Source organism: Sminthopsis crassicaudata, chromosome 2 (assembly GCF_048593235.1).
Source record: "Sminthopsis crassicaudata isolate SCR6 chromosome 2, ASM4859323v1, whole genome shotgun sequence".
NCBI lineage: Eukaryota > Metazoa > Chordata > Mammalia > Dasyuromorphia > Dasyuridae > Sminthopsis > Sminthopsis crassicaudata.
Genome location: NC_133618.1, coordinates 289,777,326 through 289,793,317, shown reverse-complemented (window position 1 = coordinate 289,793,317; position 15,992 = coordinate 289,777,326). Strand labels below are relative to the sequence as shown.

At 37.3% G+C, this 15,992-nt stretch overlaps 1 protein-coding gene across 2 annotated transcripts in view; it reads left to right on the top strand.

Moving 5' to 3' along the window:
* ITPK1 (inositol-tetrakisphosphate 1-kinase) overlaps positions 1–15,477 on the top strand; it is a 333,492-nt gene extending 318,015 nt beyond the window's left edge. For both annotated transcript variants that reach the window (XM_074289657.1, XM_074289658.1), the window contains 2 exons: positions 790–952; positions 12,420–15,477. In XM_074289657.1, coding sequence (XP_074145758.1) covers positions 790–952; positions 12,420–12,745 — 489 coding nt within the window. In that variant the 3' untranslated portion in view covers positions 12,746–15,477. The remainder of the gene's footprint in view (positions 1–789; positions 953–12,419) is intronic.
* Positions 15,478–15,992: the final 515 nt, after the last annotated feature.

Sequence of the window (15,992 nt, the reverse complement as noted above, 5' to 3'; positions counted from 1 at the left end):
ATTCATTCCAGAACTGTGAGAACTTAGAGAAGTTACCTAATTTTCTGGGTCTCTTTTCTTATCGGGGAGAATATTATTTGTTAAACCATTTGACCTCTTAAGTCATCTCCCAGTTTTGTGATTCTGTGGTCCTTTGTTAAATAGATATTATGGTCCAGAAGTATAAAATTCATTCTTAAACACTATCTCTTTGATAGGATTTTATTTATAGCTTTTGCATCAAAATTCATTAGTAGGGGCAGCTAGGTGGCACAGTGGATAGAGCACCAGCTCTGAAGTCAGGAGAACCTGAGTTTAAATGTGATCTTAAAGACTAAACATTTCCTAGCTGTGTGACCCTGTGCAAGTCACTTAACCCCAATTGCCTGGGTGGGGGAAATTCATTAGTAATATTGTTCTACAGTTTTCTTTCTTTACTTGTTTTGATATTATGACACAATTTCTAATACTATTTTACTAAATTCTTCACTTTTCAAATTTGACTTTTTCCTCTGAATCCTCTGTTTTCATTTAGCAAGTTGGTAAAAATATTACTTGTGCCCATAAAAGGTCTTTTTTTTTTTTTTTTTTTTTTAACCCAGAACTTTTTAGGTTCCCTATTTGGTGTTAATCTTGAAGGGGGGAAGAAAATTTAAATAAGCAGATCATCTGTCCAGGGAGAAGCCTCTTTGAGAAGGCTCAGATCAAGATATAAATTGAATTGAAAATTCAGGATCCTTCTCCTTTCTTCAGATTCGATAAATGTTTCCAAATTCATTGCAATTGAACTTTTGTGTTTCTTTTTGGTAGCTGGACAAAATAGAAGGTGTGTTTGAGAAGCCCTCGGATGAGGTCATCAGGGAGATTTCCAAGGCTCTTCGGCAAGCACTTGGTGTATCACTGTTTGGGATCGACATCATTATCAACAACCAGACTGGACAGCATGCAGTCATTGATGTCAATGCATTCCCAGGTAAAAGCTTACCAAACTCCCGAGGCTTATCTATTTACTAATTGGGAATAGTTAACAGAACTTTATTCTTTTTGCCCCTGGACCTGGCTAGCCTTCATCATTAGAGCTAGAAGAAATTTATTGATCATTTTATTCAGGCCTTTGATTTTAAAGATGGGGAAACTGATGGAGGAAACGCTTAAGAGTGGAAGTGACTTAAGTTTAGGGGATTTAGCTCCAGAAGGGTCATTGGTGGTTATGTAGATCTAGCCTTGACTGAGCATTAGAAAGATTGAATGATTTTCCCAGAATCACACAACTACCAGGAAGCAGACCTAGTATAGGTATAGTTGGTTCAGTTCCAGACTGAATATCACTTTATCATATATTAATACCCAAGTCCTCTGATTCCAAAGCCATTATTAATTTCTTCTGAAGACTATCTATGTAACTCAGCAGAGCATATTGTGGTCATAAGATCAGAAAAAAGACAAGATTCTATCACTACCACCAAACAACTCATGAAGTATATGCTGCCTCTTCAGTGACTCAGTAATACCCATTTTTATACCAAGGGTGATATATTATCGTCAGCATTAGAATTGCTCAGAAAGGTTATTCGTGGCATAGTGAATAGAGAAGCTAGCAAGGAGCAAGGAAGACCTAGTTTCAAATTGTGACTGGTAACTTTCTAAGACTTGAGAAGAAGGCGATGCCTTATCTTAGGGTAAAATCCCAGGTCTAGTTCCTAACCCCAAGCTGATTCTTCATATATAAGCTACTAGGAAGTTGGTGTTATATAATGCTACTAGCTCTTGGTTTGGATATATTTGGAGACCCCAGATTGAATTCTAGCTCTGTTGCTTGCTTTGTGACCCTGAGAAAGCATTAATTTTCTCTGATTCTCATTTTTGTATTTAGATAGTAACAATTTTCTAAACTTGAGATTGTCGTGAGATTCAAGTGAACGAATAATCCCCACAGCACTTTGTGACTATTTAATATTGTATAATTCCCTCTGGAATGGTACATCCTTTCTGTCCATAAACTGCTGTGCTCTTCAGACAGGGATACTTGTAAACCTGAAAAGGAAAATGACAGCAAATTTTCTGCCAATTTTCAGGTGTATCTAATTTCACTGTGAGCTGGACATGCACAATAGCCAGAATGAAGATCAGTTTTCTGCTGCTGGTGGGTGTGTGTGTGTGTGTGTGTGTGTGTGTGTGTGTGTGTGTGTGTGTGAGAGAGAGAGAGAGAGATTGACAGACAGACATTTTTACTTATCTTGTTTCAGGCTTTCTTATAAAGTGGAAAAAAAACAAGCTATTAAGCATTTGGAAAATCTGAGTTAGGATAAAAATGAATAATATATGTTTACAGTAAAAAGGCAGAACAGACCCATTAACTGTCATGGGAGAAGAGCATTTTTCAAGGATGGTCTTTAAGCTTTAGCTTAAAGATCAAAAGGAGACTCCAAGATTGGGTGAACGACAGTGTATACTATGCAAGAGTAGCCAATGAACCTAGAAAAATAGGAAGGAACTGATTATGTGGGTTTTGAAAAGTAATGGGAAGAGTTTTCATTTTATCTTAGGGATAATATAAAGCCTCTGGGGGTTGGTTGAATAGGAAACATCACATAGTCACATTTAAGCTTGAGGAAAATTGATGTGGATAGAGTGAACTGAGAGGTAAGAAGGCAGGGAGATCAGGTAGGAGGCTGCTGTAGAAAGGTAATGAGGGGCCTAGGGTAAGATGATAGCTATGTGAATGATAGGGTACATAGATCTGAGCTTCAGCTTCCTTAGGACTCTGTAAAATGAGAGATAATACTTATACAATCCAGGGGTCAAATGAGATGGATAGCTGCCAATACTTTATAAAAACTACAAACCATCCTGGGCATTCTAAACTGAAAATTGTCCCACAAAATGTATGGAATTGTCATTTCTACTGTTGAGTAATATGTTTTGATCCTTGTGCTTAGTTGCATTTATTTAAACATATGCTAGAATAACTAGTCCTTTCTTGGTCAGGGACTAGGGACAGCATGATCTGGTTGCTAGAATCTGGCCCTTCCCAGCATTCTCTTTCCATCTCCACTGTGAATAGCATCACTGATTCTGAGCTAGTTTCTTTGATCTTTTTAGAGTGTGTCTGGATGCTTATCTTAGAATGTTTATGTAGCATTTTTTGTAAATGTCTTAAACAATTATTTTCAAGTACTTGAAGCTGAGATACCTTGGGGGAAAAAACTTAGTGCCTTATTCCCAATAGCTTTTACTTAGGAGGGAAGAGCAATGAACAATTTTCTGGATGATTTTTGAGTTGTGACAATAAAACATTTATCTTATATGCCAGGTTTTTTGTTAGGAACTTCTTACCTTTTTGCTGTTAAGACTAAAGTAGAAGGGTTTTTTTGTTGTTGTTGTTTTGGATTTTTTGGGGGGGTTTTTTTGTTGTTGTTTTTTTCATTTTTGTGAAAATAGTTGACTTGCTGGGGAGGAGAAATGCATATTTTTGGAAATAAAGATGATGTAAAAACAAGAGACCAAATAAATTTTTTTAAATAACTAAAGCAGGAAAGAGTATTTTTCCTCAGCATTATCTTCTTTGGCTTTTTTTTTTTTTTTTTTTTAAGGAGATTAGAATATGTGTGAGTGTGACTTAATGAAAACACAAGAAAAGCATATGGGCTTTAGAGATTATTTACTCTTATTGTTTTTCAGAGAAAAAAATAAACCCAGAAATAAGAGAAATAAGCACGTTGAGGCTTCCTGAGACCTAGAGTCAAAGAGACAACATAATTCAAGTCAAAGAGACAACATAATTCAAGTCTTTTGTTTCTCCCCAAATCTAAGAGTTGCATGAAATTTAATATAAAATATTTAACATTGGCAAGTTAAAATATAGAATGCCAAAGCTGGAAGAAACCACGGCATATACAATCTTGGAATAGAATTCAGCTGGACTATCTAGCATTTTGGATAGAGTTTCTAGATCTAGAGTCAGGGACATCTGGATTTAAATCCTGCCTCTGACCACTTCTAGCTGTGCTGTCCTGGTCTGATCACATAAGCTCTATGTGCTCATTTTTATCATCCATAAAAGGAGGAGATTCCACTGTGAGGTGACCTTGACAGCCTTTAAAGCTATGATCTGCTGAACCTAGCCAACTTTGTGTTTTATGGGGGAATAAATTTAGCCCAAAGATCTTTAATGGATAATATGTTTGTCTCATTTAATCATTATGATAGTTTACATTTATATGTGTTGCTACTGAAGCCTTGTTGTTATGCCATGTTGTGATTTGGTTTCCAAAAATTATGTCAATTAATCATGAGTTTTGGCAACATAAGAAAAATATGGATGAAACATTATAGAATTATCCCAGGTATATTATAAGATATTAGAATATAAATGCATATGAATGACAGATAATAAAAGCTTTAGCTTTAAAGGAGAGAGAGGTCTTTAGAGGTAGAAGTGACTGGGTCATGTCCAAGAACAAGCCATTTTTGCAGAGGTCTGAATTTTTCTTTCCATTATTTGAGAACTATTCTATAGTGAAATGAACACTGAGCCTAGAGTACTTGAATTCTAGTGCCACCACTGTTGCTCAGTGGCTTTGGGGGTCACGCCAAAAAATTTCAAGAGTAGGAAGAGATGTTAGGGATCATCTGGGCCAAGCCCAAGTCATTGGTACTGGGTCTCTGTTTCCTCTTTTCTAAAACAAGTGGTTTTGGGTCACAGGCTTTTTAAGGCCCTTTTCAGCACTAACATTTCATATTCATTCTTAGATTCTCTATTCAGTAACAGCAAAGGTGGGAGAAGAGGTAAGGACTGATAAAATATAGCTAAAATAAAATCAGGCTGGAAGTCAAATAGAGATTTGTGCCTTATAGTGTGCCTGGGCTGTGTGTATTTTATATATTCCTCCCTTGTGGATCTGGGGAATGAAGAAATATCTGAGTAACGAGGACCTCAGAAGGTCTCCTGAATCCAGGGGCAGAGGGGAGGGGCTATGGTTGTAATATAGTCTCTGGTGGTAGTTTGGGGGGAGCTATAGCAAAGGCCCTACTTCATCAGACATTTTTCTTTACCTTAAGAGACAATATCTGCTTGTAAAGGAAATTAAGTTTTTCTTGAGTGCAAAGACTACTTACTGTTTGGTTTTGTATCTCTTGAAATTAGATATTTGTTCCTTAACAAATGCTTGTTGAATTGGATTGGATCTTGAAATTTTCTTTGAATTTGGAGCCAGAGGGTCTGTTCTCAAGTCTGAGCTCCAATCCATACCATGCCACATCTAGTCCCTTCATCATTATGTATTCTAAATAGTTCTTTACATATATATATATATATATATATATATATATATATATATATATATATATATATATATATATATATATATATATATATATATATATATATGTATGTATGTATGTATGTATATACTTAGTATTTTATTTTTGCTCAATAACATGTGAAAAACAATTTTTAATATTCGTTTTCTGAATTTTGAGTTCCAAATTCTCTCCCTTCCTCCCATTTCCCTCTCCCCATTGAGAAATCAAGCAATTTGTTAAAGGTTGTACACATGTATTCATGTAAAACATTTCCATGATAGTTGTGTTGTAAAAGAATATATACTCTCCTCCCCACCCCCAACAAAAAAGAAAGTTTAAAAAGCATACTTCAGTCTGTATTCAGACACTTTCAGTTCTTTCCCTGGGGATAAATAGCATTTTTCTTCATAAGTCCTTTAGAGTTACCTTAGATCATTGTATTGCTAAGAATAGCTAAATCATTCACAGCTTTATCATCTTACAATATTGCTGCCATGTACACAATATATTTCACTTTGTATCAACTCATGGAAGTTTTTCCAGATTTTTCTGAGCTCATCCTACTTATCATTTCTTTAAGCACAATAGTCCATCATCAGCCATTCCCCTTTCAATTTCTCATTCTTTGCCACTAAGAAAGAGCTGCTGTAAATATTTTTGTACATATAAGTACTTTTCCATTTTTTTAAAACCTCTTTTGGGATACAGACTTAGTAGTGGTTTTGGTAGATCAAAGAGCATGGCTTTATAGCCCCCTAGTCATAGTTCCAAATTGCTCTCCAGAATGGTTGAATTAGTTCAGAACTTCACCAATAGTGCATTAATGGTTCATTTTTCTCATGTTCTCTTCAACATTTATTATTTTCCTTGTATGCTCTATTAGCCAACCTAGTAAGTTTGAGATATAGTACCTTAGAATTGTTTTAATTTGCATTTCTCCTATCAATAGTGAGAGCATCTTTTCAAATGGCTACAGAATATTTATCAATCAGTTGGGGAATGGCTCTTATAGAACTGAACTGAATTTTTAAAAATAAGAGCCATTGCAATATGTCTTAAAAATGAGGCCTTTATCAAAAAAAACTTTGCCCAAAATTTTTTTCACTTTTACTATTGCTAATTGTATTTCCCTCTATCTTATTTCCTCCCCCATTCATTATATTCTCTCTCCTTTCATGGTGTCCCTCCTTAAGAGTGTTTGGCTTCTGATTATCCCCTCCATTTTTTGTTGTTGTTGTTGGTTTTTTTAAATAGCTTTTTATTTACAAGATATATGCATGGGTAATTTTACAGCATTGATAGTTGCAAAACCTTTTGTTCCAACTTTTCCCCTCCTTCCCTCCACCCCCTCCCCCAGATGGCAGGTTGACCAATACATGTTAAATATGTTAAAGTATATATACACACACACACACATATACACATACACACACACACACACACACACACACACACACACACACACACGTTGTTTTGCTGTACAAAAAGAATTGAACTTTGAAATAGTGTACAATTATCCTGTGAAGGAAATAAAAAATGCAGGCAGACAAAATTAGAGGGATCAGGAATTCTATATAGTGGTTCATAGTCATCTCCCAGAGTTCTTTCGCTGGGTGTAGCTGGTTCAGTTCATTACTGCTCTATTGGAACTGATTTGATTCATCTCATTGTTGAAGAGGGCCTCATCCATCAGAATTGATCATCATATAATATTGTTGTTGAAGTATATAGTGATCTCCTGGTCCTGCTCATTTCACTCAGCAGCAGTTGATGTAAGTCTCTCCAGGCCTTTCTGAAATCATCCTGCTGGTCATTTCTTATAGAACAGTAATATTCCATAACATTCATATACCACAATATTCAGCCATTCTCCAATTGATGGGCATCCACTCAGTTTCCAGTTTCTGGCCAGTTACAAAAAGAGCTGCCACAAACATTCTTACACATACAGATCTCTTTCCCTTCTTTAAAATCTCTTTTATCCTCTCTGTTCTTTAATCCCTTCTCTCATCTTCTTCTCCTACTTTCCTGTAGAGCAAGATAAATTTTTTACCTAATGAGTGTGTATGTTTGACCTAGTTCTGAAGAAAGGTTCATTCCCTTCTCTTCCCCGCCTGTGAAATACCTCTTTTATGAGATAATTTACCCCATTCCACTTCTCTCTTTCCCTTTCTCCTAGTATGTTCCTTTCTCACCCCTTAATTTTATTTTTTTATACCATCCCTTCATATTTAATTCACACCTGTGCCTCTGTTAACATGAACTCCTGCTAACTGTCCTAAAAGTGAGAAAGTTCTTATGAGTTACAAGTATCATCTTCCTGTGTAGAAATGTAAACAGTTTTAACCTTATTCAGGTCTGTTCTTTTCCATCAAGAAGACTTTCATTGAATATCCATTTTTCCCCCTTGAAGGATTATACTCAGTTTTGCTAACTAGGCGATTCTTGGTTGTAATCATAGCTCCTTTGCTCTCTGGAATATCATATTCCAAGCCTTCCAGGCCATTAATGTAAAAGCTGTTAAATATTGTATTATCCTGCCTGTAGCACAATACTTTGTATCTTTCTGGCTACTTATAGGAAGATATTTTCTCCTTGATCTGATTTCTCTGGAATTTTACTATAATATTCCCGAAAGTTTTCATTTTGGGATCTCTTTCAGGAGGTGATAAGTAGATTCTTTCAATTTCTGTTTTGCCCTCTGGTTCTAGAATATCAGGACAATTTTCCTTGATTTCCTGAAACATGATGTCTGAGCTTTTTTTTGATCATGGTTTTTAGGTAATCCAGTAATTTTTAAATTCTTTCTCCTGGACCTATTTCCCAGATCATTTGTTTTTCCAATGAGATATTTCACATTGTCTTTTTTTTTTTTTCCTCCATTTTTTTGATTTTGCTTTATTGTTTCTTGATCTTTCGTAAAGTCCTTAGCTTTCATTTGCCCAATTATAATTTTTAAGAAATTATTCTTTTCAGTGAGCTTTTGTACCTCCTTTCCCATTTGGCTAATTCTACTTTTTAAGGAGTTTTTTCCCATTCAGTGAATTTTTGTGCCTCTTTTTCTATTTGGCCAATTCTACTTTTTAAGACATTCTTCTTGTTTGCTTTTGTACTTCTTTTACCATTTGTTTGGTCTGTTTTTTAAGGTTTTATTTTCTTTGGTATTTTTATCAAGGTGTTGATTCTTTTTTCATGATTTTCTTGCATCATCCTCATTTCTTTTCCCAATTTTTTTCTCTACCTCTCTCAATTTTCAGAATCTTTTTTTTTTTTTTTTAAGTTCTTCCATCACCTGAGACCAGTTAATGTTTTTCTTCGAGGCTTATGATGTAGGAGTTTTGACTTTTATTATCTTCTTATTAGTGTGTGTTTTGATCTTCTGGTTGCCACAGTAACTTGTTATGGCCAGAATTTTTTTCTGTTGTTTGCTGATTTTCCCCAATCTATTTCTTGACTTTTAACTTTTTATTAAAGTAGGATTCTGCTTCCAGGCTGTAGGGTGCACTTCAGGAGTTCTGTGTAGCTGTGCTGTGAGATATTTTTAAGGACTTAAAAGTTTTCAGTTCTTTCAGTGGTGAGATCTAAGAAGAGATATGTTTGTTATTCTCCTGGGATGTGTTCTGGTCTGTGAGTGACCACAAGCACTCTTTTTACTCTGGAACTGAGGAGAGTGTCCCCACTTTACTGCAGTCACAAGCTCTGGTGTGCTAGTGCTTCTCCTTGCCTTGGTACTGCAGTCTGGATCCAAATATTCTTTCCTAACCACTTAGAAAACCTGAGAAACAGGATCCTTTGAAATCACTAATACTAAAGAGTAGCCAGGGCTCCATGACTGCTAATATGATAAATATGATAATAATGATAAATATACCATTCAAGCATCCCAAAGCTTTTTATAAATAGTATGTAAGTCAGACGTCAGTTTATTCTAGAAGGACCATCCAGGTTCTTGAGTCCAAGGAAACCCACTGTTGTTATCACTTAGCCTTTGAATAGTTCGGAGGTATGTTTTGCTGTCAGATATAAAGACAATACCTATTTTTCTATACCTTAGTGCCCTGCTGACTTTTAAAATAGATCCAGTTTGTGGAAGTGTAGTGGGTGTCAGGACTGGGAGGCATGAGCAACAGAGTTGGTGACATTTACTGACTATTTTATCTTAAAGCTCTGTGAGGTTTCACAGACTATAGAATTGATTTTCAGATTATGCCTGGGTCACTATTTGATTATTAACTTGTCACCAACAAACAGTAAAGGTTTCATTAAGGGAAGGCAATCCTGTGTTGATGCTGGCTCAGTGAGGACTTCAGCTTTGCATATTCAGCTGTTGCTGGGAGAACAGCATAATTTGCAGGGTAATTACAGCCATTGTATAAATTAGAAGGCTAAGCTTAGGTTTTTTTCCCTGGTTTCTACATATATGCCTGCTAGAGAGGTTCTTCTTCTATTCTATCCTATGAACAGATTTGGAGTTAATGCAGGCTAGTTTGACTTTGACCCACTCTATCCAAAGAATCCTGTCTTTAGGCATGATGCCTGAAGAGTCCATCAGACTGAATCTTCTTGAATCCTAGGAACAAGTGATCAGGAACCTATGAAAAGTGGCATTGCTTTTGTTTTATACATGAATAATTTGAGGATCAGGAATGTTATTTTAGATACCTTGGTGGCCTCACTCCTAAAGCCCATGCTTTTTCCATGACTCAGGATTGATAAGTCATAACTAAGTTATCCCAGCTGTGCTTTGTATTTAGAAAACCTAAAAGTAATATCAGCTATTTGAATCTTAGTCTCCTGAACTATCTTAGTGTTGAGAATGTTTTTATTTCCTCTTAGGGAGAAGCTAATCTAACTTTTATGGTAGGAATCTTAGTAGATGTTATTCTTACTCATTTTTAATGCTGGTATCCAGGATATGTATAAGTAGTCTTTTTCTAGGTTAAACCAGTTTTATCAGGCTATAACTATTATTTAGAAGTGGAGTAAGAAGGACGAAATTTGATTTGCAACATATCCCCAGTTTTTTTCCACCATGACATGGAGAACCCAGAAAAATCCAGCATGAGCTCTCTAAAGTGCTAACAAATTCCTAAGACTTTGAGTTTGGGTCCAGCGACTAACCAATATCTGAGGACCAGTCTTGCTCAGTGCAGAGATACCATTTGAAGGCGATGATTGAATGTTGAACTTTATTTTGGTTTTTTGGTCACAGAAACTTAGGGAGACAGTCTGTTAAGTTTAGAAGTCTATATGCATAAGATCAATTCACCATCAGGTAAATGAATAGTATGTATATACATTCAGAAATGTTCATTTTCTACTGAAAAACTAAAAATATCTTTTTTCTCCCCCTGAGGCAATTGGGGTTAAGTGACTTGCCCAGGGTCACACAGCTAGGAAGAGTTAAGTGTCTGAAGCCAGATTTGAACTCAGGTCCTCCTGACTTCAGGGCTAGTGCTCTATTCACTGCGTCACCTAGCTGCCCCTTTAAATGACTCTTGATAATTGTGAGTCCAATTCAGAGAGCTTGTTGAAATATAGCTCAAAAGTTCTCTGAATGGATAGGCTGGTGCTTTTTGTGAAAAATACGTCTATGTTTTAAAGCTCTCCAACACTACAGAAATCTCATGAAGCATGGTACTCTCTCTAGAGTAAAGATTGCAGCCCCTCAGTGACTTATTAGATTGTCTCAAAGAATTGCTGTAACTAACAAATTAGTCACTTCACAGTTAGTGACAAGTCTGTTTCTATGGTCCTATGTTTGGAAAGTCTGATCATGGGCTCATATTTTAAAGCTTTTGCTGTTTGGTAGAACCTGCTGGAAATTATCATTCCCTGAAATAATCATAAAGAGCCCACAGACACCATGTATAATGCTAAGGCATGAAAGTAAAGATTGTAGTAGAGAAGTACCTATTTATAAATTCTTCACAGTAGTTCTTAAAGACAACCAGCATTTAAGGAATATAGGTTTTTATTGCCTTTCATTCCTCCTACCAAAATCATCCAGAGTGCTTCAGACAGATCCGGGCATCATCCCGGCTTAGTCTTTTACCCTTTCTTGGTAATCAGCATAACTTTGGCTCTGAGAAGAAAATATTATAAGATTCTTTCTCATGTTTATTCTAAACCTGTTTGGTTGCTCTTGGAAATCCATTTAACAGAGCCCATGTTATGAAATCCTTGTCCTGGGATGAGATGAGCAATTTATCTTAGCAGAATGCTTGTATAGATCCAAGAGAAGGACAATTAATTTGTTGATGTGGTTAAAAGGAAGAGTACTTCTTACGACATCAGAATTTGGGTATTTGAGTGACTTCACTTGCTGGGGATCTTGGGCACAAAAAAGGAAGTAAGGGACGTATCTTTAGGGGAGTATCATGATAGGAGGAAGAGTTCCTTCTTCTTCCCCTTCCCCTTCCCCTTCTCCTTCTTCTTCTTCCCCTTCTCCTTCTTCTTCCCTTGGTGGTCCTCCTCCTCCTCCTCCTCCTCCTCCTCCTCCTCCTCCTCCTCCTCCTCCTCTTCCTCCTCCTCTTCCTCCTCCTCCTCCTCCTCCTCCTCCTTCTTCCCTTAGTTCTTCTTCTTCTTCTTCTTCTTTCTTCTTCTTCTTTCTTCTCCTCCTCCTCCTCCTCCTCCTCCTTCTTTTTTTTTTTTTCTTCCTATGCCTTCCTCATACAATTGTTGAAAAGAAAGCACTAATTAAAATATAAGAGGTAATGGGGGGGTAAGGTATGCCATGTCATGAAATATGATAATCATTAGGAGAGGAATGCTTCACAGTGTCTTTATTAAAGTCTTTCATGACCTGGTCAAGAATCCAATTCCTCTTGCCCACAGAAATCCCTTATCCACATTACTTAATATTGCTCATGGGGCATTGATATAATAGAAAGATCTCTGATCTCTAGTTCCATCTCAATCCCCCACTAGTTGTGTGACTTTGAGCAGCTCACTTAAATTTTCTGAGTCCCAGCTTCCTTTCCTATAGTGAATTGAACTAGATCATCTCAAAGGTAGGTCTCTTCCAATTCTAATATTTGGTATTCTTCTCCTTCCGTCTCTTAATGTTCTGACTGTGTGGTTCTAGAGCAAAAGAAATCATTTCTCTATTTTCCTTTCTTTTTTTCTTCACTCAGGCTATGAGGGTGTGACTGAGTTCTTCACCGACCTCTTGAACCACATAGCCACAGTCCTGCAAGGCCAGAACCTGGAAGCAACCCCACTCACCCACAACAAGATCCTGGCTGACCCGTCTGGTGGCCTAGCAGGCGAGCGGACACGTGGCACCAGTACGGGCTGCTGCAGCAGCATGATGGGCAAAGACTCCTCCTGGATTGTGGAGAATGAGACTAACAGCTCGGTGAAGCTGCAGCACCAGAGACTAGGGTGCAATACTGCTGTGTCCCCCAGCTTCCAACAGCACTGTGTGGCAACATTGGCCACCAAAGCATCCTCCCAATAACTGGTGACACCACGGACCAGGGCACAAACAAAGGGCCCACCTAGAATCACGATAATGAGTCAAGCAGCTTAGAAGAGTTCCACCTACTACTACAAATTTCCATTGATTATTTTTTTAACCTGATTTCCTGATGCAGTGATCTAAAAGGAGGGGGGGGGGAACCCACAGTGATCAGAGCAGGAGAAAATGGGATGTTTCACCCACTTCCATTTACAAATTTTTTAACACGTTTACACACACTTGTGTTATCAACACTAGACCTTAATGTGTGAGATGATTGGGGTTTTTTTTGGTGATTTATTTTGTGTGTGTGTGTGTGTGTGTGTGTGTGTGTGTGTGTGTGTGTCTGTGTCTGTGTGTGTCTGTGTGTGTCTGTGTGTGTGTGTGTGTGTATAAAAGTATATGCGGTTATTCCCTCTTTATAAACTGTAATTGACCACCATGGGCCAACCTATGCCACCTTTAACAAGTTACTTCATCTGTCTAGGCTTTAGATTCCTCATCTATAAATTAATGGTATTGGGCTCAGTCTCTAAGGTCTTTCCAGCCCATATGAGCCTATGTCTTAAGTGCAGATCTCCTGGAATGAGAGGCCAAGGTTGGCATTGTATGTGAATGTCATAATTTAAAGAGAGGTTTCAATTATTATAGATGGTTTCATCTTCTCTTTATATTTCCTACCTGCACTTTTAGCTGTGGTCCCTTCTTCCTCCTTTGTGTCCCCCTTTTGCCTACTATACAATCCCAGTAGGAAAATGATTTGTACAGTGTACCCAAAGCCACCTCTGCTCAGAAAGATGAGCATATGGCATCTGCCCTCTCTGCCCTGCCCTAACTCAGAGAGAAATGACCTAGAATGACCTTCAGAGGTTCTATGGTGTATGCATTTCTGGAGGATGTACCCCTCTGAGTATACCATTTCAGGAAAGGGGAGGCATAAGCAATCTTCCAAGCTCTACTTTGGAATGATTTATAGACTGGTTGATACTAGTGCCAAGTGAAAGCCTCTGGCTTCCCTCTGCCCTCTGCACACCCAGCCAGGCCCATCCCTCAACAATGCCCCAACTCTTCCACTAACTTTTTAAGTGTGTTCTTTTCAAAGTCACCTTCCTTTTCTGCACTCTTTGGACAAGGATGATCTCTTTTAAGAGTCACTCTAACCATAAAATGTTAGGATTCTATGAAGCATTTTTAGATCTTGAATAAGTGGGGGGAGTTGAGAGATCTCCTGAGCTGAGCATAATCGAGGAGCACAAATAATTCCCTTCTAGGTTTGGTTTGGTTTTTTCTCCCACAGACCCTGAAAACAAAGCTGTATACGGTTGTCAGGGTCATCAATCTTGATGGTACGCATCATAAACCAGAGCATGGTGTGGCTAATGTTGACCCCTTGAAAGCTTTTTGGCGGGATCCATAAATTGTACTTGTAGCCTACACCATTTCAATCCACTGTCTGCTATAGCTTAACTTTGTTCTTGCAAATCCCAAACACTAAGTTGACTGTCAGAGATTTGATTGTCAAGAAGGAATTGATTGTGTCCCTCTGTCTCCTCTGTACAAGGTCTAGGAACAGCCCAAAAGAATACTCTCTCTTTGACAATCAGCCAAACTAAGATCACACTGTAAATCACTGTTTCACAGTTCAAACTATACTGAAAACAAACAAAATTCTTGAATTCTCTTTTGTAATCTGCTCTCATTCCCCCTGATCTCTGTAACCTTGGAACTTTGTCCAAACCAAGTAGGTAGAGCTCTAGAGTGGTTGGTAGAAGATGAGGGACACAAGGAAGAAGAACCCTTTTTCTAGCTTTATAAGTTATTAAAAAAATAAGAACCTTGAGTATTAAAAGTTTTGTGAACCATTACACATGTCCTTTGGGCTGGCAGGTAGGGCACATTATTCTAAATCATTGTTTGGCCATACTTTCCCTATCCTGAAGCTCAAATGGGAGGGGGTAAATCTCATTTTTCTAAAACATTCTCAAACATTTGTAATGATCTGTGGTGATATATAAATGTTCTCCCCATATGACTTTTTGATGATTTTCTTTGTCAAATCTATTTTTTTGAGTCAAATAATAAGATATAAATGCTCTTTAGGAAAGAAAAAAATATTTGGACCTTCTTCTGATTCATGTATAATGAGGCCATTCTGGGGTGAGATTCTGCTATTGTAAGCTCTGTATGGTACTGAGTTAAGGAAGGGGCAAATGAGATAATGTGTAAAGCGCTTTGCAAACCATTAAGCGCTAGATAATAATAGGTTATTTCTTTTTTGCCTCCTCTTGGAAGAAATCCACATGGGAATGATCATTTCAGTTGGGAAGGAGATGGGGATTCGAAATTAAGGGAGGGGGGAAGACTGAAAGGATGGACCTAATTGAAACTGTCAGGCTTTCTAGGAACTTGAGAGCTTTCCAGCTAACCATGTTTACATGACTCTGAGCGTTAGATGCAGTTTTAATGTCTGTATGCTGTTTCTTAGCTCTACCTTTGAATCAGAGTGGATTAATCTGGCTTGCCTTAGAAAGTTTGGTTAGCCGATTTTGCACTGCCTTGTTTCTCCAAAATAAACTACTGAAATGTAATTGTATTTTATACTTGTTTACAAACAGTTGCTAAAAATCTGTTATGTGATTCTCTTAAGTCTTTTAAAAATATTTTTTTGGTTTTGTTTTTAATAGCTTTACCTTTTAAAAATAAAATCCCAATCCTACACTGTCAAAAGAAAACAGGTGGATTTTTATTAATGTGACACCTGGAAACCTGCTAATGTCGTCCCAGTTTTAATTCTGTATTATTTATTTTTTATTTCTCCAGATGGGTCTTGCAAATTTTCAAGGCACAGAGATCTCATGTAACTGCTTTCCAATGACATAACATTTTATAGGACATGGGAGGTGTAAGAGGGATAAAATGGATTGTTTTATATTGGGGAACCTATTTTTTCATAATGTTCTGAATTATGAAACAGAAAGAAGGGGGAAAGTTCTTTTTCCAGTGGACTTGCAATATTTTTCTCTAGTCTGCCTTTTCTGGCAAACTTGGTTACTCCCTAGTCACATGGAGAGGAAATGGATCATATTAGCTATATTGGTGTTGCTAAGAAGAAAGTACCAAAGGACCTCCCATCAATAAGACAGATATGACTACATTCCTTTTGGCTGTAGCTTGTGACTCTTTGTCTCAGTATTACCCTCCTAGGATTTTGATAATAATTAATTATAATAAGGACTTCTAACCTTTC